This window comes from Cariama cristata, unplaced genomic scaffold (assembly GCF_000690535.1).
Source record: "Cariama cristata isolate BGI_N322 unplaced genomic scaffold, ASM69053v1 scaffold28364, whole genome shotgun sequence".
Classification (NCBI taxonomy): domain Eukaryota; kingdom Metazoa; phylum Chordata; class Aves; order Cariamiformes; family Cariamidae; genus Cariama; species Cariama cristata.
This window is the reverse complement of record NW_009612942.1, coordinates 65,013-88,658: the sequence shown is the minus strand read 5'-3', so window position 1 is coordinate 88,658 and position 23,646 is coordinate 65,013. Positions and strand designations below refer to the sequence as shown.

The 23,646-nt window shown below is 40.5% G+C and overlaps 1 protein-coding gene across 1 annotated transcript in view; it reads left to right on the top strand.

Moving 5' to 3' along the window:
• The window catches only part of LOC104160646 (MICOS complex subunit mic25-like), a 114,926-nt gene that overhangs the window by 37,942 nt on the left and 53,338 nt on the right, over positions 1 to 23,646 (top strand). The window contains exons 5-6 of the mRNA XM_009698828.1: positions 2,718 to 2,801; positions 22,952 to 23,022. Of these exons, the coding sequence (XP_009697130.1) occupies positions 2,718 to 2,801; positions 22,952 to 23,022 (155 nt within the window). The remainder of the gene's footprint in view (positions 1 to 2,717; positions 2,802 to 22,951; positions 23,023 to 23,646) is intronic.

Below are 23,646 nucleotides of genomic sequence, written 5' to 3'. Positions count from 1 at the left end.
CGAGGCATTGAAAATATGTTTGAGCTGCAAATAAAAGTTTTCTCTGCAACCTCTGGTTCATCATACAACTTATGGGCAGTAAGTGGGACATAATGGGACATAATATGGGAGAAATTACTTAGGGGGAAGAATGGGGAGTATACTGAGGTCATAGTCTGCAGTTGGGAGATCCAATTTTGACTGTTTGACATCAATTTTGCAACTAACAGAATATCTGTCTGCTGCAGGGTGCATTGGTGTGGAGGCATTATTCACTGTGGGCATCCCAGCTCCAGTCAGGTCTGCTTGGAAGTCCATGGGTTGTCATCATGCAGATCAGCACACCTCTAATATATCTGCACCTCAGCACCTAACTTGAGAGATTAGATATTTGGTTTGTGTTCCCTTCCAGAGGTGTCATATGGATAAATATGCTGAATTTCTTGGTGAATGAGGTCAGGCAAGCTCATAGGTTGAAAAGATGAGTGGGTGTGTGAGTACATGGATCCACATCTTGCCAGAAACAGAATAAAGCCTCTTGCCTGCCAGTATTGTTACACATACTGGTTTTGTGCTCCCAGAATAGTCTGCTACCCCAGGAGAGGAGAGTAGCACTGCCACATAATTAATTTATTTAGATTAAGCAGAAAGTTTCTTGTGTTTTTAAGAGTTCATCTTTTGACTTTTTCGTTTTTTTGTTTTCTTGTATTACACTTCACATGAGAAGCATCTTCCATCTGAATTGTGCAGAGGGGTCAGTACTATGTTACTCTTCTTTTCCTTATTTATTTTCTTCTTAAGGAAATACAAGTCACTTGTTTAGTAATCTGATTTTATGGGTGTTATGCAGAAAATCAGCAGAAGAATCAGGATCCTTTGGTCATCCACCAGACGAGCCTACCTTCTTATATCTGTTTAATTTCAGTTGAAATTGTTTAGTCCTTTTCTGTACAGAAGGTGGATATTGGTTCAGAAGTATAGCTATGGTTCTCTTATGAGAAAATGGTAATAATTTTGGCACTTATAAAGTGTCCATCAGTGCCCCTGTTGTTGCTGTAGTATCTCTTTGGTCAGGCTTACATGTATGTGGCAGCTCATTCTCATCCCTCTCCCTGTCCTATTTCAGCTGATTTGCAAACTAAGATATGTAGCGGCTCTGGTTAAACCAAAGCCAGAAATTTTTGCCTTTAATCAAGTGCCTTTGAGAGCAAGAGGATTTAGATATGAGTCTATAGTGCTTGTTCCTTACCCTGGCCCTGTTGTCTGCGATGGCAAACATGGGAACAAAAATATTTCTTTTTCCTTTAAAAACAAACAAACTGATACCACCACCACACCCTTACAATCCCCCTATTTCATGTACTCCTTTTCTGTCTCACTTATCAACCATCCCTCACTGCCTAGCTTAAGATATCTTCTAAGCCCTATTATTCCACTGTATTTTCATCAGCAAGGGAGCAGAAAGAAGAAAATGCACAGCAACTTGCTTTCAGATATAATTTTTCTCATTAGCAATGTCTTTTGGCCATAAAATGACAGGTCTGAGCCCACAAGGATGTTTGTGTCCCAGCTGCTTAATCATATTGGACCAGCATTTTCTGTGATTGTACCATCATCATTAAAAGTTAAGAGCAATGCTGCTGGGATGCTATAGATTAGCAGGGTTTGTCTTCATGTTATATGAACTAATAATTCTGGTTTTGAAAGGTCTTCTGTCTGCTGATAACTTCTGTGGCCCCAGAGATTTTGGAGTGGGATGGGGGAAGAAAAACAAGTGCCATTCTTCTTGCTATTGTTGCTTCTTATTTTTAAACTTAAAAAATTTGGTTCTGTTCCATCAATACCATGTTTTCTTAATGCTCGTTCAGTTTAGGGGTGGGAATGCAATGAAGCGCTGCTGGTTGTAAAGAGCTAAAAGGCAAAAGCTGTTGCTGTAACCACGTAGACTTCCTTTTTAATTGAGTACTGTTTAGTTGAGGACCAGGTTATGCTTAAGCACGCACTTGTGTACCAAGGTTGCTGTTTTGCAAGTGTCGTACTTTGGAAGATGGAATAGAGATTCTCTGACACTCATCTCCCCTTCGAATCTGCAGCCAGAGGAAGTCTGGGAGTGCTGGTGGTGTATGCACAGAGAGCGTGTAGAGAGAGTACTTAATTATCAGGGTAGTCCTATTTATGTCTGTAAAATCATATGCGTGGTCAGTGAGAATATCTGTTGCTATAAAAATGTTACAACATAGCCTTGTATTTTAGATCTTCCTCATGATTGTACGCATATGTTAAATCTATAGAAGTTTTCTGACGCTCCAAGGGGCAAGTGTTTATAAAGTGAAAGGTTTGAGGTTTATTTTTTAAGGTAAGGTGAAGAACATTGAAGTAGGGTAATAAACATCATGATTTGTGAAAAACAAAGACTTGGATAAGGTGGAGTTCTGAAAAAGGCCATAGGAATGTGTCACCTTTCTATGATTATATGTTTTCATTTAATAAGGAGAAATAAAATCAAGGTTATGAGTTTGAGTATGTTACTAATAAGAGCGTTTCAAACTTGTGGGGATAATCCAAAATGAACTGCGATACTGGAGGTTTGTAGTTCCACCAAGAGGGATCCTGTACACCAGTCCTGAGTAACAATTTTTTTAGTTCCTTCTAGTCTGCGTCCCATGTGCTTTCCTTGCACTCACACTTTTTATTTTTTATTTCCTCTTCTACTGATGCTCTTTTGTTCTTCTTCCCAGGCCATGGAGCTGCAAGGCAGGGAGGCAGAGTTGAAGCGACAAGAAGCCTTCTATAAAGAGCAGTTGGCCCGCATTGAGAGGAAGGTAAGGCTAAGTTGTCCTTCGTTTGTAACCTCTGCATACTAATGGGATCGGATGTGGATCTGTGTGGATCCAAAGAATAGAGAAACAAGAAGCATTGTACTGAAACATGGAACTGTCATGTCCCAGTACCTATCTACCCACCACCCCTTACATAGTTAAGTGATGAAAAAGCTGTACAAACCAAATCTTTTGAGCAACTTGCGTTTTAAAGATAAAGGAATTTTAGCTGGATGATTCTTAAAAAAAGATTTCTAGTAGTTCAAACTTTATTTTCTTTTTCAGCATGGGGCTTAGGTGAAAGCTAAATTGAAAAAAACAAGTACCCTGGTTTTTTTATTCCTTTTGTTAAAAATCCTTTCCTAAATTTAAAAAAAAAAAACCACCACAAATCTTGCTATAAATATGAATTAAAGTTGTATTATTAATTTTTCTCTGGGGAGCCCAACAGTTCAAAGAGTGATGCTGCAGTACACTGCCTGCTTCTTGCTGGATAAGCCTTTGAAATGAACATGATTTAAAGAGACACTGTCAAGCATCTTTTAAGCCTGAAATGACCTTTGAAAATCCATTTAGGGATTTGAATCTCTCCTCTAGATGTGGGATTTGCTTCTCTGTTTAATTGTTTACCATGATGAGTTTTTAAAAATTGATGCCATAAAAATAGGAGCAGCCATGCTGTTTCTTACGAACTAATGCGTTTTTCACTTCCTGGCAAAATGAAATAATGTTATAAGTAGTCTTTATTTCTTAATAAATGTGGAGAATAATCTTCTCCAATTGAAGCAATTAGACCTCCTGACAGGGAGTTACATACATCTGACTTGTAGTTGTGTTATGTGACTAAAAAGAAATGCAAACAATGAAAAAGGTGGATTATAAAAAGATGGAGAAATCAATCAGCTTTACTACCAACATGTAGCATCATGGTGAATTTGGAACATGGGAAAATTGCAGATTATAGAAACGGTAGAAAACTATCGGCACATCTATTCTCCTTCTCATTCCCTGCTCCTGCATGATTGTCCATGCAGCATTTTTTTAAGCCATTGATGGTAAAACATGCCCATGAGCAATTTCACGATACAATTTTGCAAGACTTTTAATCCATACAGTTCATTAAAAAATAAACTATTAAAACTACCACTCAGTGTTGCATTCAGATTTTTAAATTGTATTTCTAGATAATGGGGATTGTTCAGTGAAATTGCAAACAATCTAGCAGCTATCGTTCTAATTATCACAGTTGTCCGTATGTTCATATGCAAAGGGAATTTTTGCAATTTCTTGGTCTCATGCTGTGTGCTTCTTTTATATCCTTCTCTCTGGATCTGGTTTCATGAAGCAGAAACTGCAGGGAAAATCTGTATGTGTGTCTGTCCTTTATGGATAGTGGAGTGGGGAGAAACTTGTGTCCCAGCTGCATTGTCCTCTTTTTGAAGTCTTTTGTTGTATTTTGTGTTTCCCTTTTCAGGTCCATATCCCTTCCACAGGGTAACTTTTTAGACAAGGTGATGGATATTTTAGTGCAGGATCTTGGGGGAGTAAGGTGGCTTACCCATAGTCCTATTCAAACTACATTGCTATATATAAACTTATCTTCTAGTTCTTACATGTACAAAAGCGAGTAGATAAAAAGGACAGGTTTTCTTTCCTCTCCTGAAATACTAGATAGTTTCTGACCCTGAAACACTAGCATTTTACTGGTAATAAAACAGAAGAATGCCTCCAACTGTTAGTCTGCCTTGGAGTGGAAGTTGGTGGGGGCTAGAAGGGAGAAGAGAGAAATGTACTTGAAACAGTGTAATAAAACTTAATTGTATTAGTTTTGAAAAAAGGTTTTTGATCTTCTCTGTGGATAATTTTATTCCTATAATGGTTGGAAAGATGGAAAACACAGCACAGAACAATCTTTTTTATTAGCTGTTGCTTTTATATAATTCTGCTTTTATTTGTTGAATACACACAGACCTTGACACTTATTTATTTATTTTTCCTTCCACTGTTTTAAAACATTCCAACTCAGGCTTAGATATATTTTTATATATCTCTCTGTGTATCTATGTATCTATATTAGAAAAAAAGCTGTCAGTAAGGGGATGAGGTGGGGAGGAGCTCTCAAATAGAAGTCTGCTTTCTCTGCTGTTCTCAGAGGGGATGGTCACTTGGAGTGTGGTCACTGGTAGTTCGGAGGTGATGGGCTGGGGGTGAATGAATGTGATGGCTCTGTGGAGTTAGAAGGCTGAAATTTCTCCTTCTAAGGCTCAGGCTGTCAGAAGTTTCCCCCCTCTCCTCCCCTGCTGTGCCTATCTATAACCTCAGGTTGGCTTTGCCCCCACTTCTGCATGATAACAGAATTCAGCAGTAGGAGACTTAAAGATAAGTTTTTGAAGGGTGTTTTGAGCTGTGGATGACGACAACTAAGTACCTTCCTGGGTGGATGCTGAGAATAATTGTGTTATATACTCCTTACAACGTAGTAGCTGCAACACTGAATCAAACACAGAGACTGTCCTGTTTCTTCTGACAGTGGTCAGTTTTTGAAGACTTTGAAGGAAGATGCAAAAAAAACCCTTACCAAAACAATGAAAAAAAACCCAAAACACTTTTGAAGAACAACTTTGAGAATAGTCTTCCTAAGCATTGTCAGTTGGAGGCTAATGCATGCCCTGCTGCAGAAGAGTTTATTTTCATTCAGTATTTTTATTCACTGTAATGGCACTTGGATTACTGCCATCGTTCTTCTACGTGTCTCAGGCGTTTTTCCTGAAGCCTTGTTTAGCTCTTTGCCTCTGATGTCATGTGGCAGTGTGTGCTGCAAGTTAACTTATGTACTCCATATCTGTTACCAGTTTCAAATACTTTTTTTCATTTAGTATCCTTTATGTGAAAGAGATAAAAAGAATTCTCTTCATTATTCCTATCTGTAGACTTCTATTCCCTCTTCTACCTTCCCATTAAGCTGAGTGGTCCTTACCTTTTCAGCCTCTGCTTGTGTGAACGATTTTTTCCAGGTTTCTCATTCTACTTGTTTGTCTTTTGGGCTCTTTCCCCCATGTGGCTCTGTCTTTGAAATGTATTGACCAGAATTGAACTTGGTAGTTCCCTTGAATGCAGCAGATTGTGTGAATACATTATCCTTTTATTTTGTAATCTCTGAAAGAGTACTGTAATCTACTGGACAGAGCACAGAATTGGAAGCAAAAAAACTGCTCATTTTCTAATAGCTGTTTCTCTTTTGGAAGTTTGAAACAATTACTTAGTCCATCTATCTCAGTTATTCCATCTATATGATGGAATAGCTTATAATGGGAGGGCAAAGTGTTGTGAAACAGTAAAGCTATAAAAATGCTAAAAAGGTTTTGCCTTTAGTTTTGCATGAGATGAGCTATGGGTGTACCTGATTTCAAATAGATCCTGAGAAACTCAGTTTCTCCAGACAGTCTTATTAAAATTTTCACAGGAAAGGGCATGCATGGAAAAATAATATCAGTGTTTCAGCTTTGGGGGTTTTACATACATCTTCTGATAAAGCATGGGAAGAAGTAAGATGGTGGGCGCTGCAGTGCTGCGTCACACTAAAGATCCATCTAGTTCAATATGCTGGTCCTGACTGTGACCGAAAGTGGATGTCCAGGGATGAGTGCAAGATCAGGGCAAGTATATGGGCTACTTGTCCCAAATGCTTTGACCATCCTGGCTTTGAAACTTTTCCACATCTGTTTAATCCTCTCTGAGGTGTGAACCAGAACTGTGCACACAGTGCTCAAGATATGGGCGGACCATGAATATATACGATAGCTATATCAGAATCACTATGTGGTTTTGTTTCTTTGTAGTGCCTAACGCTTAGTTTGCACTTCTGACTTGTGTTGAGCAAATGCCACACACTGCTGCTACTGGCAGCATTCAGCTATTTTGAGGGCAGATTTGAATGCGTGAAGGAGCTGTACTGGGATTAAACCGATACTGTGTTTTGTTGTAGGGAGGTATTCTTCCCACTGCACCCTTCATCATCAGTTTGTCAGTGCTTGTGTGTGTGTGAAGGGGTGGTAGGCTTTATTGTGCCTGCAGTGCGGTGCATGCTTTTTAGACTTTTTTTTTTTGTAATCAAATTTTATTGCACAAATTCCTTGTAGAGGATCAGGACACTGGTAATGCCCTTGGTCTTCCTTACTTTAACTCTGGGAGTTTGTTGTAGTTGTGTGTTTCAGTCTCTTGGGTTGCTTGTACGTTTTTGTTTTGGAGTGCCTGAAGTATTTTGGTAATCAGGAAAATTACAGGGAATAGATCCTTTGAACTGACTATTTCTTATATGACTGTGTGTAATTGCAGGATTTTGGAGCTGGTGATACAGACATTCCATTCCACACCTGTGTTTCCAATGTGACTGTCTAATCTCCAATAAGTAATCCAGTAATGAGACCTGAGTAATTTGTTATAAGTAGTTAAACTTCTAACTCTGACTTGTTACACTAATTTTACGTCTCATCCGTGTAATTTGGAATTGTTTCACAAAAAGTGGGTCTTGTCTCAACTGTTTTGAAGGAGGTTTTGTACAGTAGTGTTTCTCTGGGTAAAAAGAATGAGAATTGGACCCAATAATCTGTAAGGAAAACCTCAGAAACACTCGATTTGAGAAGCTTAAGATGATACTCTTTCATGCATTTTTATGTTACAGAGAAGCAGGGAGGGAGGAAGCTTGGTATAAATGGTTAATGTGTATACTGCTTAGAACTGGGATTTGTATTCAGCATTCTGTATATGCATTGTCCTGCTTTCTCCAAATGGTAGAAACATCCTTTTAAAAGTATGATAAGAAAGAAATGCAATCTCTCCTGGAACCCTTCAGATGCTGGGAGATTTTACTTAGTGCATTAGTTGTATACTTTCTCCCAGGTAAATATATGTTTGACTCCTTTTGCTATTTGGCCTCTTGCTGGGTTTAACCTGACAAAGGTTAAGGACAGTGCTATAGTGTAACAAAACATGGGCAGCTGTTTGGAGTAGTGTAAAATGGCAGAGAAAGGCTGAAGGTAATCTCAGCAGATGAAGTGAAACTCCTTGCTATAGGTGGTGTCTCTTCTTTGTTTGGATTTTCCTAAGCTCCGGCTCCCACGTTATCTTTTATTAGGTGGCTGTGGACTACCGTGAGCAGTGGGTACATCATTATGCAACGTTTTTCTGCTTGTAGTTTTTCAGAACAGTAAGTAGCACAAGAGGTATTCATAAGCTGTAGAGTATTTATGCAAGTGGGAAAGGAATGCATTGAACAAATACTATTTTTTTTTAATTATTAATAGGGTAGACTGCGCCTTTTTCTCTACTTAGCTTCACAAATCTTGTAATTTTGTGTGTGGCATTCACCTTGTTTGATTTGTTTAAATTAATCTCCTTTTGCCCTTGCACTTATCATTTAGCTCATGTTTGTAAAGCATTTAGGATGTGTAAAGAATGAGAGGTGAACTTATTTTTGTTATTCTTATTGGCCTTGATCCTTCTTCTTGGAGCAGTGTCCTACTTCTGCATCAAGGACACCCCTACATGTGAGTCCACTGTCATTTCTATGCTTTTTGGCAAGTAACTCACCTCAGTAAAAATCTCCGTGGAGAAAGTGACAGCAGCCTGGAAAAAGAACCTTCAGAATAATATGTTTGTGTTGGGTCTTCATGATCAATTTTAAGCAGATTCTGTGGGCCTGAACAAACTGATGTCACCTGGTAAAGCTGGCAGGGGATCTCTGTTGAAGGGGGTGAGGGCTCAGTTCCCTGTGTTGGGATCCCAGGCTGTCTCTTTATCCATGAGACCTAGAGAGCACCCGCCTACCTTTGAAAAAGCAAGCCGTGTTGAGGTGTTATCTTCAACTGAACCCTCTGCCCTCTCAGTAGGAGTTAAAGATTCAATGCCCTTTTCTAAATGAGTTGATATGTCTTGGCAGGTGTCGCTGACACTGTTTGCTTTCTCAATAAAATGGCCTGTAACGTCTTTCGGCTACATGTGAGCTATTGCTGTGTGTGTAAGGGCTGCTTTGTTTGCCCCCAGTCACTGTGTTGCCAGCCACTAGCTTACTGCTCTAGCCAGTGCCGTGGGGTACTTTGAGAAAGAACAGGTAGTGTGAAACCAAGTTCTGGTCTCAAAAAATGTATTTCCCTTTCAGAAGTATTTCTTGTTCCCGCCTTTGTAGTTGAGCCTTACAATATCCTTTACAATTCCAATTTTTTTTCTTACCTAATTTGCTCAGTTCTCATCCCCTGGCCCTGCTGCAAACCCTTCCTCCCACAAACCCAGCAGTGCTTTATGTGAACCTGCAACAGCTGTGATCCAAAAAAGCAGTTTGCCTTTCAGGCCAACAGAGCAATATAACAAAGCACCCAGTTCATCGAACTGTTGATTTAATCTTCTGAACACAAGAAGAATAATCCCCAGTATAGTTTTCTGAAATAGGCTGATAAGATCCATCCTAATCATCCAGATCACTTCCCAGTGGCTCAGGCTGTCTGTCCAAGGCTGTGTGGATGTTGTCTTTCAGGTGGCGGTGGCTCTAGCAGTCTTTCAGGGCACAGCCTTTGATATTTAGAGAACTGAAGATTTTGTCCTGTGTGCGCATTAAATTTCCGGGAACAAAATGAAAAAAGAACAAACCTGAAATTGTCATCTGAACCAGTTCTGACCTGCCATCCTCTTCCTCTTTTCAGTTATTCACAGACATTAAATGTCATGTTCAGGGAGGAGGAGGGTGTATGGCATCCCTATTTTCTTCTTTCTGCTGGTATCTGTTAGGGCTGAACAGCATCTAGAGGAGGCTGCCTTCTTAATGCTTCTCCATCATCTCCCTCTCTGCGGGCAGAGGTTGCTTCGTTGTTGCTCTTGGCCAGCTCGCAAACTGACTTCCAGTACCCTGTGCTCAATTCACCCATTTAATGGCTGCTTTGCTGGAAGCTTGTAAAGTTTAGTAGTTAATATGCCTCAGTACACCAGCTTTTAGAAATCAGATAAATTGATTGGTAATTTGATGAACTCGAAGAACATCTATAATAGGGTAAATAAAACGTGTTAGATGTCAGCACTGCCTCTCTGCCTTCTCTGCAGTGTGTATGTTCTCTCTTCAATATGTGTTGACTGATGTACAGTACATTACATCAAATTACAAGCAGCCTCTATGCAAACAGCAACTAAGTGTTTGCTTCCTCTTCAGTCTGGACGATTAGTGTAGAGACGTGTTTGCAGTCTGTGTGCTGAAGGGTGAACTGTCAGAGCCTTACGGTGATTTTGTTTTCTTGGCATTTAGAGTACCTTTGCAGAGGGAGAGAATGATGCTTATGGGCTGCTTCATCTTGGAGGAATCCATCCTCAGGCTCGACTTGTGAAATAAATGTGGCAATGTGTGGTTTGAACTTAGTGTCTTAACACTGAATTTAGCAGCTGAATTTAGATAACAATCTGGTATCTGGTCTCATCAGTGTATCACTATGAAGACTTGTTAAAGGCAGAACAAAAAGACCTAGAATGTGATCTTGTCTCTTTGTTAGAACTCAACACCAGTGTATTTGTCAAGCCTTGTCCAAAAAGAGCAAAACAAGGGGTACTTTTGTCTTTCTTTTGAGAGCTTTCCCCATTATCTAATATTTCCTATACTCTCCCTTCCCATTTTTTATTCAACCTAGTTTTCCCTTCATGTTCTTATTGCCTAATAGTTTAAATTTCTGTTTTCTCCCTCTTTGTGCTGTTTATATGCTTGTTTATAAGCAGAATGGTGTTTATAAATGTGTGTATATACAAGTAGCACTGTTGCCAGGAAAACCAGTGCTACTTTTCTAATGGAAAGAAGCACTCACGTGCGCATACATACGTACATGTGTGCACACACACACTGTCTGTCTCTCACCTATTTTTCTGTGGTCTGGTTGTACTTTAGCACCAACTACATTATCCTGCTTTAATAAATACCAGTACTGCCTGTTATTTCAGTGTAATTCGCCAACCAGTGTACAATTAATTTTTGGCCTTGTTATTGCAGTATTGGCTATTTTATGAAACTGTAGAGAGTTAGCACAGTGAATTGATTAAATACGTTCCAGGCCTTAGGCTGGAGTCTGTGTGTCTGCTGGGATTTGGATGATTGAAGCTTGTACTTCTCTTGGGATATTCCGGGTTTGGATTTAGTCTTGGAAATTGTTTCAGGTAGACAAAACTTCCCTGTGTATGTGGAATCCACTTGCATAAAAGCCTGACTTTGGGGAATCTGAGATTCCTTTTTCAGCCCACAGCGGTCTTTCCACATGTGGCAGGAAAAAAGGCATCACTATTGTGACTTATAAATAAAGCCAAGGCCTGGACTCGTTTTGAAAACTTCCTTAAAATTATGACTCTGCCCTTACAGAATATGCTGTCATCATGTTAATGGAAAATATGGCTAATAATTGCACTGTAAATTGGGCAGACTCCACAGAACATCTCGAATTTGTGTTGAATTAAGTAGTCCAGGGATGAGACTTTAAAAAGGGACTACTCTGTATTTACAGTGGCTGTACCTTTTGAAGTGAGTGTGTTTAGTAGTTTACTGTGGGTGTGTTAAATACATTTTTCATGACAGCTTAGGGCCACTTCTCTCAAGGTTTTTCCCCATCTGCCAGTCATTTTAAAGAAACATAAATAAAAGAGCTACTCCAGTTTCTTGAACATATAATGCACTTTCCCAAGAGACCAGAGTGACTCAGAAATAGCTTGTAAATAACGTGTTTTAATGTTGTTAAATACACGTACACCATCAAGCTCACCATGAGGTCTTGAGCCACTGCAAATGGTACTTGCTTCATCAGCCACAGAATCTCCTGATCCCAGGATGATGAGTTTTTTGTTTGCTTGTTTTTGAGGTTAGCTAGTGGTTTGGCTATGTATTTTGCTGCACTGAGAATGATCCGGGTCGCAGTTTACCATTAAACAGCTTGACTCTAATGAGGATTACTTGGCTCACCCATTCGCAGTCAAGCCCCATTGTAAATAATTATGAAATAATGACTAAATTTTTATTTTGTTTTTAATAAAAAGAGTAAACATACGTCTCATATGCACTAGAACTCTGGGAATTGAACCCTGACAAATGTAGAGAGGAGAATTTTGCCCTGGTAGGTATTCACCACTGGAGCAGCCATCAGATAAAAGATGCTGCCCTGTGCAGAGGGCAGTGACAGCGAGAAATGGCCACAGAACCAGAAAATGCCGAGAGGCCACCTGTTCTGTGCCAGTCTCCAAGGGGCCACAGAGGAGTGAGAGATGGGAGAAGGAAATGCAGGAGCTGAGATAAAACTCTAAGCCTCTGATTTGAGAAGACTTATAATAACTAGGTTATTTTATGAGAAGAGCTAGCTTTTCTTTGCCTTCCCAATTATTGCATTTCAGGTCTTTTCATAAGAAAAAGGCTTAATTCCTTCTCCTTCCTTCTCCCTCCCCATTCTTCTGAACAGAAGCCAAATCTTTGCTTACATAATTTCAAGCTGCAAGGCTGCTGTGAGCTTGCATGCCTGGGTCAGTCAGGGAGTGCCTGGATATTTTTTTTTTTTTTTTCCCCCTAGAGATGTCTTATGATGTATTGGTTGGTATACAGAAATCATCTAATTTGCCCTGACATGCAGCAAGCCTTGAACTGGCTGGACTGTGATTCTTGAAACAGAGAAGACAATTCATATGGGTGTGTAAAATTGCTGTATTGTGTGCCCGCCTGGGCATGTATGTAAGTGTTTTAACTTTATTTTTCATAATAGTTATGTATACCACAAAATTTCCTTTGACTGTTTAGGGAGTTAAGTGTAGTATATGAGACCTTTCACCTTTAGGTCATTTGTTGAGATACAGCTTCTGTTAGCAGTAGCAAAAAGCCATTACTTCTTGATGGCTAATCAGTCACTCGTGTGGCACCGAGATAACTCTTCCTCCAGTTAGAGGCAAGGATTTCTTGCAGGAAGAACAAAGAAAAATTACAATTGTGTCCTAGCTGTCGATTTATATGATAGGCAAAGGGCGTCCTGGTGAGGAACACAGAGTTTGTCCTTGCCAGCTGAAAACAGGACAGTGCTGGGTTATGAGTTTGTGTGTTCACTTGTTCTTTGGAGAAAGGATTTGGCTCCAGGTTTGTGGTGTTTGTGGTGTGTGTTTGTTTGTTTTTTTTTCCCCCTCCTGTTGTTCCCCAGCAAAAGTATAGTTCTTGCCCTTCTTTGTGTTCTTATCAGATTTCTGAGCCCAAGTGGTCCCCAGTTGAAAAGCTAGGATTTTTTGTTTGATCTTATCTGGTAGATAATAGGTGGAAAAACTGATACTGGTTTCATGAGGCTGAAAAAATCGCCTTCTAACACTGTTTCCCAAGCCTTTTCTTGTTACAAAGTTTATCAGCTACAGCAACAACCCCCCAGTAATTACAATGCTTATAGCAAAATATTTCTTTTGGAGCTTTAAGCCTACTTTTATTTCTTCCTCATTTAGTCTCAATGTCAAGGTCTGTTGTTGTTTGCATGTAGTACTCCTTACTGTTAGAGACAGCATTTAGAGATTAAATTCTCAGAGTAGACTTAGCTTGCATCTACGAGTGTATGGTACACCATACATGTGACATTCTTCTGTTTATGTTCCTGAGATGCCTTGGCAGCAAGACTTTATGAGATTTTTATGGTTTAATGTTAATAAGTAATTATTCCTGTTGTTCTGTAATGGGCTAACAGTGAGAAATGGCTTGTCCCCTTTCCTCCGCTGGGATTCTGTAATGAAAGTACAACCCTAAGCTGGTGGTGACCAAAAGCTATTGAAGGCTGTGGGTGGCATCATGCAGCAGGGTTGTGAGAGTCATCGACTGTGAAGGAGTGGTCTGTGCCGGAGTATGGGAATGAAGCATTTGTGTGGCTGCCTCTGCTCTCGATGGGTGTTTGATTTTCATGTTAGTATTTACGTCTCAATAGCCCTGCTGTGAAAATGCCTCTTTCTACCTGACTGGTGGTCTGTGGTCCTTCTGGGCTTGTCTTTGGAGACTTCACAAGCTCTTTGCCAGCTACAGAGATGTCTCTTCAATGCCTTGTCCTCTTCAGAGAAGGCAAAACCGCTCCATTAAAACTGTGTAAAAGAGAAGATTGCTAAAAGCAGAGAGGATGAGACTGTCAAATGACAGAAAGGAAATTGCATACAAATATTTCAGATTTCTTTCTTATCCCTTTTCCTATCCCTTCTTTTTTGTCCTCCTTGGCTTTTTTATCTTAGGATAAACATCGTGTTTATTTTCTGTTTACTGTGTGGAGAATTTCAATCCGTTTTGAATAGCAAAATAACTATAAAAAGATACTGGTGTTCTTTTCTCTGGCATAACTGATGCCTTGCAGGGAGAACTGGAGGTTATGTGACAGTGGTATTGTAAAGACAGACCAAAGGAATCTGTGTTAATCCATTTTCTTTCTTGTTATCGGTGTTTCATTTTATATTTTACTTTCCTTTTAAAGTAATAATCAATACTTTTTGTTAGAACTAGCCTAACTTTTTCTTTGCCAGCTATAAAATAAATACACTGTTGCTTTATAATGTTTGTTTAAGTATTACTAATAAAGGGGAATGACATCAAGTTACCCTTGTAAAACTACTTTTGAGCTGTGGAGCTAGGAACTTTTTCCAGGTATTCATTAACTGAGGTTTCTAGCTCACTGGAAGATAAGCGAACATTGTCCTTATTTAAAAAGTGAGACCCTAGTGCTTAAGGTTAGTATTTTCTATAATAGCTTTTGTTACTTCACTTTTTGGTTGTCTGGGTATGGTATATTTCTTCAGATGTGCTGATTACCCATAACTTGAGCTTGAAGTTTTGAATAATGAGCTCCTGAGCATCTCCAGACAGAGCCATGAGCCAGCGGGCACTTTTGAAAGCGTGGATTTGTCTGTGTCATTAACTGTGTACAGTGACCTGTAAAGTCTTAGTGGTCTTTTTGGCTGTAATCATTAAACCAGCCTCTCCTACAGGATAAAATGGGAAGAGAAGCTGCAAGCGTAGTGAGAGAACCCTGACTGAAAATACAAATATCTTCAGAAAATGCTCTGGGAGTAATAATAATAAAGAAAAAGTACAGTGGCAAAATAAATTGCTGCTGATATAATTTTTCTTCCTCTCCCAAGTTTGCCTGTAGTATGGCAGTTTTTCTCCCTTCGATAAATAAATGCAAAGATGAGAATCACTGCCAAAAACTGTCACATTTCTGGAACTTTCAGCCCCTGATTATTCACATTAAGCCTACCCCCCCAGCAGTACAGTATTCTGAATATGTACACCCACCATTCTGTCAGATCTGTGCAGTCTGTGTCTGGTTCATCTTCTGTGTCTTTGATGTGCTCCATAACGTAGGCAAAGAGAGGTCTGATAGTCTCTCTAAAAACCTGACAGTTTGTGTGACAATCTGTCCACGAATCCACAGGCTCCTTGTCAACCAAATGAGCCTTTGAATATCAGAGGTTTTCGGAACAGTGCTTGCAGCATTGCATATGCACTAAGGGGAGAATACAACAGACTTCCTTGTAACCTGAGAGATGTCTGCATTTTCCTTAATCATTCCAGGGACATCTCATCATTGCTTTGTTGACTGGTTCTCGGCCCCGCACATGTCGGGGTTATTTAGCAAAGCTTGATTTACTGGAAACTGCACATGGAGAATAATTTGCTGTTGGGGGTAGAGGAAGAACCCTGGGAGGGGGTGGAACTTGCAGGCTTTGGTATGCTTCTGGTTTTAGTGGTTTTTTGTTTGCTTGTTTCTTATAGCAGTTCCCTTTACCCATGCAAGTGCATGGCTGTGTTGAATTTTCTTCAGTGTTCTCCAGTCTTCTTGCATATCCCGCTACCTTGGGTCCCTCCTGTTCTGGCTTCCTCTGGGAATCCAGGGAATTGCATTCCTTAGCTCTCTGTTGTGGGAAAGGATGGGGTCATGAATGTAATTTAGATTTTTAAAATTGGGACAGGAACTGTCAACTGGGCCAGCTGCTGCAGTTTATAAATGGGTTTTAGGGATATTCTCAGCAGAGAAAGCTGGGAGTTTTAGCTGCAGCATGCCTGTCCGAGGTGGTGGGAGTTATGTTGGAGGCTCTGTCAAATACCAACTTTGGCATGATGGCATCAAGCCTTGGCTATAATATTACTCCCTTCCCAGAATAAGCACCTGTGATGGGCCTGACAGGGAATGTACTTAGTATCTTTTTTTAGTGTATGACAAGTACTTGATGACTGCCAATTTTCTGTTTGGTTTTTTTTTTCCCCTCTTTTTTTCTCTCTGAAGTGCTGGTCACCCTCCTAGGGAAACTTTCAGCTGCATGCCTTGGCACTCTTGGTATTCTGGCAATTCCCTTTTTTCCTCTCTCCTTCCCTTTCCTTGGCACTGATTCTCTGCACACCTGCCACTCTCTCTTGGACAATGCCCAGTTGTTAGAGGCAGCGTCTTGTGATCTGGGAGTTCATCCTGGTTGTGTGATGGGTCGGCTGATAAGACCCAGGTATCACTACAGGACTAGTTGTGCAGCCACCCAGCACAGGCGCAGGGATTTAGCAGGCACTGCTCTGCCCTCAGAGTCACGAACAGTACGTTATCTGTGCAGGTCAGCCAGGTGTAGGACTTCTCTGAAGCAGATGCTGAAAACCCTTGATGTTTAATCAATGCCTGGGAAGCCTGTTTACTTGCACTTGTCAGGTATAATTGATTCAGGCATTTACTGTGAATTCCTCACCTAAGACTTCTCGCTCCTATATTAAAATTCCAGCTAGGAGGAAAGCAGAGGAATACTCTCCTACAACAGTTTTAGTGTTAATCTGGGCCTTTCATGTTGCTGTTGCTGTCCTTGTCAGAAAGCCTGGGTTGCCTGCTGGCATTTTATGGCCTTTCTCTTTGAAGGTGCTTTTACTTTCCAGAGTTTGTCTTTAAAGAATTACTAATGCTTTATTTGCAGTCTTTCAGAACGGTGTGCTTTAAAGCAACCTCATATAAACGCAGTGTTTAATTCTTTCTGTTTTTTTTTTTTTTTCTCCTTCTTCCCCTTTTAATCGCCTCTGTAGTAATAATTTCTTTGTTGTTGGCTGTCTTTCTGACTTGAAGATAACATAAGGCTTTTCAGTATGTTTCCAGTGAGGCACTTGCAGCATTTGGAAGAAGTTCCTAATACCATCTTTCTGTGGGATACCTGTTTTAATTGGACTTTTCCCAGGGTGCCTTCGTAGAGACAGTCTGACTCTGGCGTGCGATCTCAGTCTGGGTCTGTAAACCTGTTTTCACCCAGGTAGAGTATCTCGTTGTGGGACCTGGTTCTGGGAAGTCTTGGGGTGTGTAGGTTGGTTTGATTCACTGTGTGCTTTAGGGGCTGTAGCTTAACCTTTTCGTGCTTAGCTTGTTATCCACAGGATAAACCCAGCTGTGGTCCTTCCATGCTCTGTCTCCCTCAAGTTTTGTGGAGATTGGTATTTTGTGGGATTTTATCTTTGAGAAACTGTCTAGGTACACTACATAATTAATATTTTGCTTTCAACTCAGAATAATACTGCAGTCGTGAGAAGATCTGTTCAAACAGGAATATACTTCTGCCTGTGACTAGTTTAACTTTCCTGTGTTGTTGCTGTGGACATTGCTCTTTTTCTGTCTTCTCTGAATCTTAATCCAAAATTTATGATCTCACAACTTAGTGCCGAAGGAAAGAATAGAATGACACAAATTCAATGCTCTCATTTCATTATTGGTCTCAGCGGGAGGAGTGGATGAACCCACACATGAACAGCAAACAGCAGAGCTGTGTTTAGAAGTTGGCTTTGACTGAAAAAAAAATAATCTTTTTTCTGTATCAGCAAGCTGTTTGCAGTTGCTTGCATCTTTCCTCTATTATCTTTTAAGAAAAAAACATTTGAATTCGCATAAAAGCAGTTTAACCCTTGGCTTCTATGTTCTTGTGATATGCTTCATATGCATATTTCTGTTCCTTGTGAATTGACTTCTATGTGTATGTGCACTCCTGCTTGATAGGAGGGAGAAAATATGAATGATCTCTTTTAGCAAAATGATAGCTGATACCAACAAACAGGCCGAGCAGGAACTCAAGAGGAGTGAGCTCAGGAGGTGAAGAGATTTCTTCTTGCAGTGTGTCCTGAAATTCCCAAACTCCCTGTTCTGGACCAAAGTTGATAGCAGTGATTAATTGTGTAGGTTCATTTTAACAGATCCAAACGGTCGTCCAGTGAACAGATAGGTTCAGCTCATCTGTCTCTGTACCTGCGGGAGGGGTGCAGGTAGATGGGGTAATTTTTCAAATCTGTTAGGAGCCATTTGCATGCGACTTCTCAGCAGTGAGAATGAACAACCTGATTTACAGTGCGTGTGAACCAGCAACCCGGTGAGGTGTGTGGTGCCCGGGTGTACCTTTCCTTTCCTTCCCTTAGGCAGTGCTGTCAGCAAAGGCAGTTCCTGAAGCCTGCGCTAACCAAAGTTCTTCTGTAGCTTCCTGCTGTTCCTCATGGCAGCAGCTGTGTCCAGGGCATCCGCGTGTTCCCCATCCCCGAGTGCGTGCAGGCAGGTGACAGTCGTGCTGCTTTATCAGGATGGTCTGCGGTCTTATTTCTGGCTACAGAAGCAGCTGGAAGCAGGAATTTGAACATCTCCCAGTTGACGTTTGATACGTGAGGTGTAACCTCTGCTTTTCTTTCCTCTTTCTCTCCCAAATTTGTGGTGTTTCCTACTCCTGGGGCACACCATGCGTTCCCCCCGCTATGAGGCACTGCCTGTTGTGCTCCTTTCAGCTCGAGTGGGGCTTGCGGTGGGAGGTTTGCTGGAAGCTGGCAAGCATGGACGTCAGGAGAGGGGATCGAAGCAATGCGTCTGTCAGGTGCAAGGCAGATTGTAGCATCTAATCCCCCGGCTGTCGTCTGCAGCATTTGTCAAGGTCTCCACTGGCCTGCTCCGTTTCATCAGAGGTATCGCTAGCATTCATCTAGGCTGGCAGCATTTCAACAGCTGTTAATCCTCTTTGTATCTTTAAGCACTGTGACCACTGACAAGCTTCTATACTCTGAGGTGTCAAAATATCTCAAGATAGCTGTGGTGACGGTGGTTGGGTTTTTTTTAATCCAAACTCCTTCTGATCTATTGACCCAGACTGAACCCGATGGAGACATATGTGTCCCAGTGTCAGGTTTTTGCTGCTGCTGCTTGATGTTCACAAAGATTTTAGCTTAAAATCTGATTAATTTCTAGTTCCTCATGCTCGCATTGCTCGGTTTTCTGTGTTACCACAAGTAGTGCCTATTTCACTGAAGTTGTAAGGAACGTGGTTTAATGTCAATGTGAGAATGAGCTGGCAGGGTTTTCTCTTCATGCTTCAATTACTTTTCCTCCTCAAATAACCCAGAGAACTCCGTCTTCTGCTGCTATATTGTTTTCTTACTTTCTTTGCTACATGTTGTGGAAGGGGCCTGGGCAGTGTAGCGTGATGTAGTAGTGAGTGTTGGAGTTTCTCTGCGTGTTTGCAGCCAAGGAGGAATGCTGAATTAAAATTACTCCAAATTTAGCTCTGAGTTTTAAAACCTGATTGCCTTTGAAAGGGGAAATTTTAGTGCAAGGGTGTTTTGGGAAGAGTGGGGAGCAAGGATATAGCAGCAAATCTGTTGTAGAAAAGCAGTAGGGTAAAGGAAAGTAGTTCTGTTGGTCTTTAGGCTCTAGTTATGTATTTTTATAACTTCTCAGTGTTTTTATTATTTGCTACGAACCATCATTTAATAGCTGGGGAAAATCGTTCAAACTAACATTTCTTTGTTTAGTTTGTTTGTCCTCTCTGGAGAGCTCTCTCCCCATATGACAAAGCTGTGATGTTCTGAAGTTGGCTCCCCCAAGGCTAAGCTTTATTGAGAGAAGTGAAACATTTTAGGTGGTTCATTCATTCTTTCTGTGTCTCTTGTTATTTGAGCCCTTATGGTGTCCTTTGGTCGTGTTTTTAAACTTATTTCTGCAACTAAGACTGCCAGGAGCTTTATTTAATAATAGTTGAGGTCTAATGTTCAACTTTTTCTTTGTGAGCTGCCATTTTATCTCAAGCATCAAATATTGTGAGAGTAAATTAAAAGCAGCGTTGATGTCTTGTAACTTTGTGTTGAATGTTCTCTCTTTTACTGTGCAACTGAATATCGTTTTATGAAGCTAAAGGACTTCACTAAGACTACGGGCAGATCAGACTTTGTTTCAAGTGCAAATACTGTTCTGAATAGCCCTTCTGTGTGGGCGGCTCTGCTGAAGTCACGGGAAGTGCATAGGTGGTTTCTGGCTTGGTTCCTCGTTTGCAACCTTATTATAAAGTCCTAGATTTTTGTAGGCCATTGGAACATTATCCCCTGCCATAGCGTGGGAGGTAAATTATTGAAAATGAAGCATATCTTGCATCTTAAGTTGTATAGATGAGGATACTTGGAAAATTACTCTCTGTGAATAGAAGCCCCAAATCACAGAACCTGCCGAGTCTGTGCCCATGCTGAAAGGCCCGTCTGTTGTTCATTTACCCCATTTATTGCTCATTTAGTGTTTAGGACAAAAGTGAATGTGACTTTCCCAAGGTAGGAAAGGGCCTAGAGGCCAAGGAAAATGTGTTTAACAAGGCTTCTTGTTGAATGAACTTGGGTTTAAATGGTAAAACTCCGTTTTTCTTACTTGGGGAAGCATTTAAAGATACTGATTAATAGCATTGGAAATACTGCTTCATAGGTTTTTAGGGGTTTTGAGGAGAAGGAGAAAGAAGGTGGCAGAGAGGTCTGATCCAAAGGCAAGAAACCCAGTTGGATCACATGCGAAGACGTTTCCTTTTCATTTTTAAAACTCAGCAGCTTTCACCTTCAGGTTGAAGGTCTTCTGTGTGCCTCCTTGATCTTCACATCGTGCCATGTGCCTTGTGGTTTCTTTGAGGCCAGGTCTCTTCTCCTTTCCCTCACTGTGATTCTTGCCTCTCCGTTCAGGTTCTCACTTGCCTGCTTTTCATCAGCTTTAGGATCCAGAGCTATTTCATACTGATTTCTTTCCCAGCTATTTTTGTCCATGTTTGTAGTTGATGTTGTTGAAGATGAGGCTGACCATCATACTGGGCAGCTGAACTCTCTCTAATAAACTAGGCAAGGTTGTGCCACCACCACTTTAATTGACAGTGCAACCAGCAAATGAATCTGTGGGCTATTTTTCATTTCTTTAGCTGGGTTAAATGCCAACCTCATGCTGGGTCACACGTACAATATATTTGTTCCTGTTTTCCTCTCCTGCTGCTGTTTCACTACAGAGTGCTGCAGGCTAATAGTATCTGACAGGGCTACTTCCTATTGCCTGAAAAATGTTTAATTTTACTACCTTGCTTTTTTTCTTTCCCAGTTTCTCTTATTTTGATCTCTCAAATCCAGTCCCTCTGAGAAATCAGACAGTATGAAATATGAAAATTGCTTAGGTAGTAATTGGAGAAACGGTGACACTTAAGAAGCCCATGGAGATAACGCTTACATCTACTTATTCACATTATTTAATTTTTAATGGCAAATTTAATTAATGAAGCACAGGTCTTGTGGTTTCATGTGTGAATAAGTAACAGCAGGGAGCTGAAAGTCATGAGGTCTGTTTACACGACAGAGAAAAAGGCTGCATTAAAAACTGAACTTTTCATTATAAGAAGGAGAAAAATGGGTTTAATAGCACAGAAGTTTGACCATTATGTAACAAGTAAGTAAACGAAAACATTAATGATAATTTACTGGCAAAATGCATTTTGAAGTGGCTACTCCTCCATGATTTCTCAGTTTAAGTCTGTCTCCTAGGTCAAAATTTGGAAAAGCAAAGTCTGTTCTGTGTTTTTTTCAGTATGTGACATAAATTCAGGCACCAGAGATAAAACACTTAAATATAGCACCTTGAAGCCTAGGCTCTGAAAACCTGTATAAACCCTCCAATTAGCTAAACTTCACACAACTTCAGTGATACAGGCAGCCGTTATCCCTTGCTTGCAAATGGAAAATGGTGACTTGCCCAAGATTGCACAAGTGGCAGAACCGCTAATAGAACTTGAGTTATATCTGTCCTTTCCTTTTTCTAACCACTGAACAATATGTGTCGTCTCATCGTGCGCAGGACCACAGCTGCATTTATGGGAAAATAAATGAAGAAGGGCAAGAATAGTATTCTATATAAAATGACCAAATTTGGCGAGAGATGAGATAGCAGCTAGAACGGGCTGTAAATGAATAGCTGTCCTTGCTTTCAATACCGTTTTGTCACTTTTTTGATTGATTATTGCATATTTTCTGCATGTGCCTTTTCAGACTAAGGGCCTTGCAGATGAGCTTTGAGTGAGGCAATTGCAGCTATTTCGGTATAAAGTCCAGAGGCTTTGCCTAAAGCAGCTTTATCAGCAGTTTAGTGACACAAGACCTTGCAGCGAAGTCGCTGGGGGTGCGCAGCCGTTCCCTTCTGCAGTTTGTGCTTGGGAGGCTTGTAAGTGCATCCGAGAGGAGGAATTCATCCTCCATGTTCAGCAGCTGAGCAGTTGTTGAACTAAAACTCTTTCTGTGCGAGCTCAGGAGAATTTAATGCAAACCTCTTAAGCCCTGCAGCAAGACACTCCAGACTCTGTTTGGCAGTGCCTTAACTGATACCTGATACGCCTCCCTATGTTGTTAAAAGGGAAACAGACTGCATAATTTTCTTTTAAAGAACAAGTAACATAAGTAGAAGCACTGAAATGTAAAATGGATTTTCCAGTGCTAGCAGCCAATTTTGATACTTGCACGTCAGGAACTTACAAGATCCTTCACAGCAATTAATGAAAAAAGAGAACAAAACACAACTGAACTCAGTGCTGGAAACGCCTTGTTTTTGTGGTTACATGGAATAATCAAAGCTGACGGTTGGTTGAGAGACCTTTTCTCCCTCTTTCCCTTCACAAAGGTGAGCATGGAATGGAGGACATGTTGTGGCCTTGATGCATTTCGCTAAAATAAAATCAACGTTCAAGCATTTTTTGTGTTCTTTGAACTGAATATGCTGTTTGTTGTTGGAAGTCATTATTAATTATAGAAGATAACTTTGTGACGGAGGAAGATCTGAGATGCTTTTAATTTTTAGAGCTGAGCATTATATTCTTTGTTTCAGAACGCAGAGATCTACAAGCTGACATCCGAGCAGTACCAGGAGGCAGCCACCAAGGCAGAGGAGTGGATAAAGTGAGGAGCCATTTTTGTTTTTTTCAGCAGTTCCAGTTGCATTCCATAACGCTCTGTGTGTAGCCTCTGGATATTCTCGTAAACAGAGTATGACATTACCTCCTGTCAGGCTTTTAGGGGGCTGAGGAGTTGCAAGCTAGCATCCTCTCTTTCTGTACCAAGCTTGACAGAATTTAGTATAAAGTTGTTAGACCTTGCAAGGAAGAATGAGGGAGAAGACATGGGCTTAGGAAATTCACATTAAATAGGAATGTTTACTAGAGTTTTCAAAATAACAATGAAACATGTTTAATCTGTTCAAACTTTGACCCGATGTATTTAACCTACACATTGCAGCATTGGGCTAGTGTATGGGAGTAGGAAGAATGGCACCACTTCTAAAGTTCTCGTTGTCCAGGGAAGAAAAAGGTAAACAGTCTAAATCTTAGCCCTATAAACTTCAATCAAAATAGTTGTAATTATCATGAATGTTTTCTTAGAATGGGTGCAATGATTTTTCTGCCCTTTTTTATTGGCCTTGGCTCAATTAATGAACCTTTAGTGTTGTCTTTTTACCATGAGCATATTTAGTGTCTAAATTCCATTCATATTTGCCAGTAGTGTTATATAGCTTATTGTTCCACA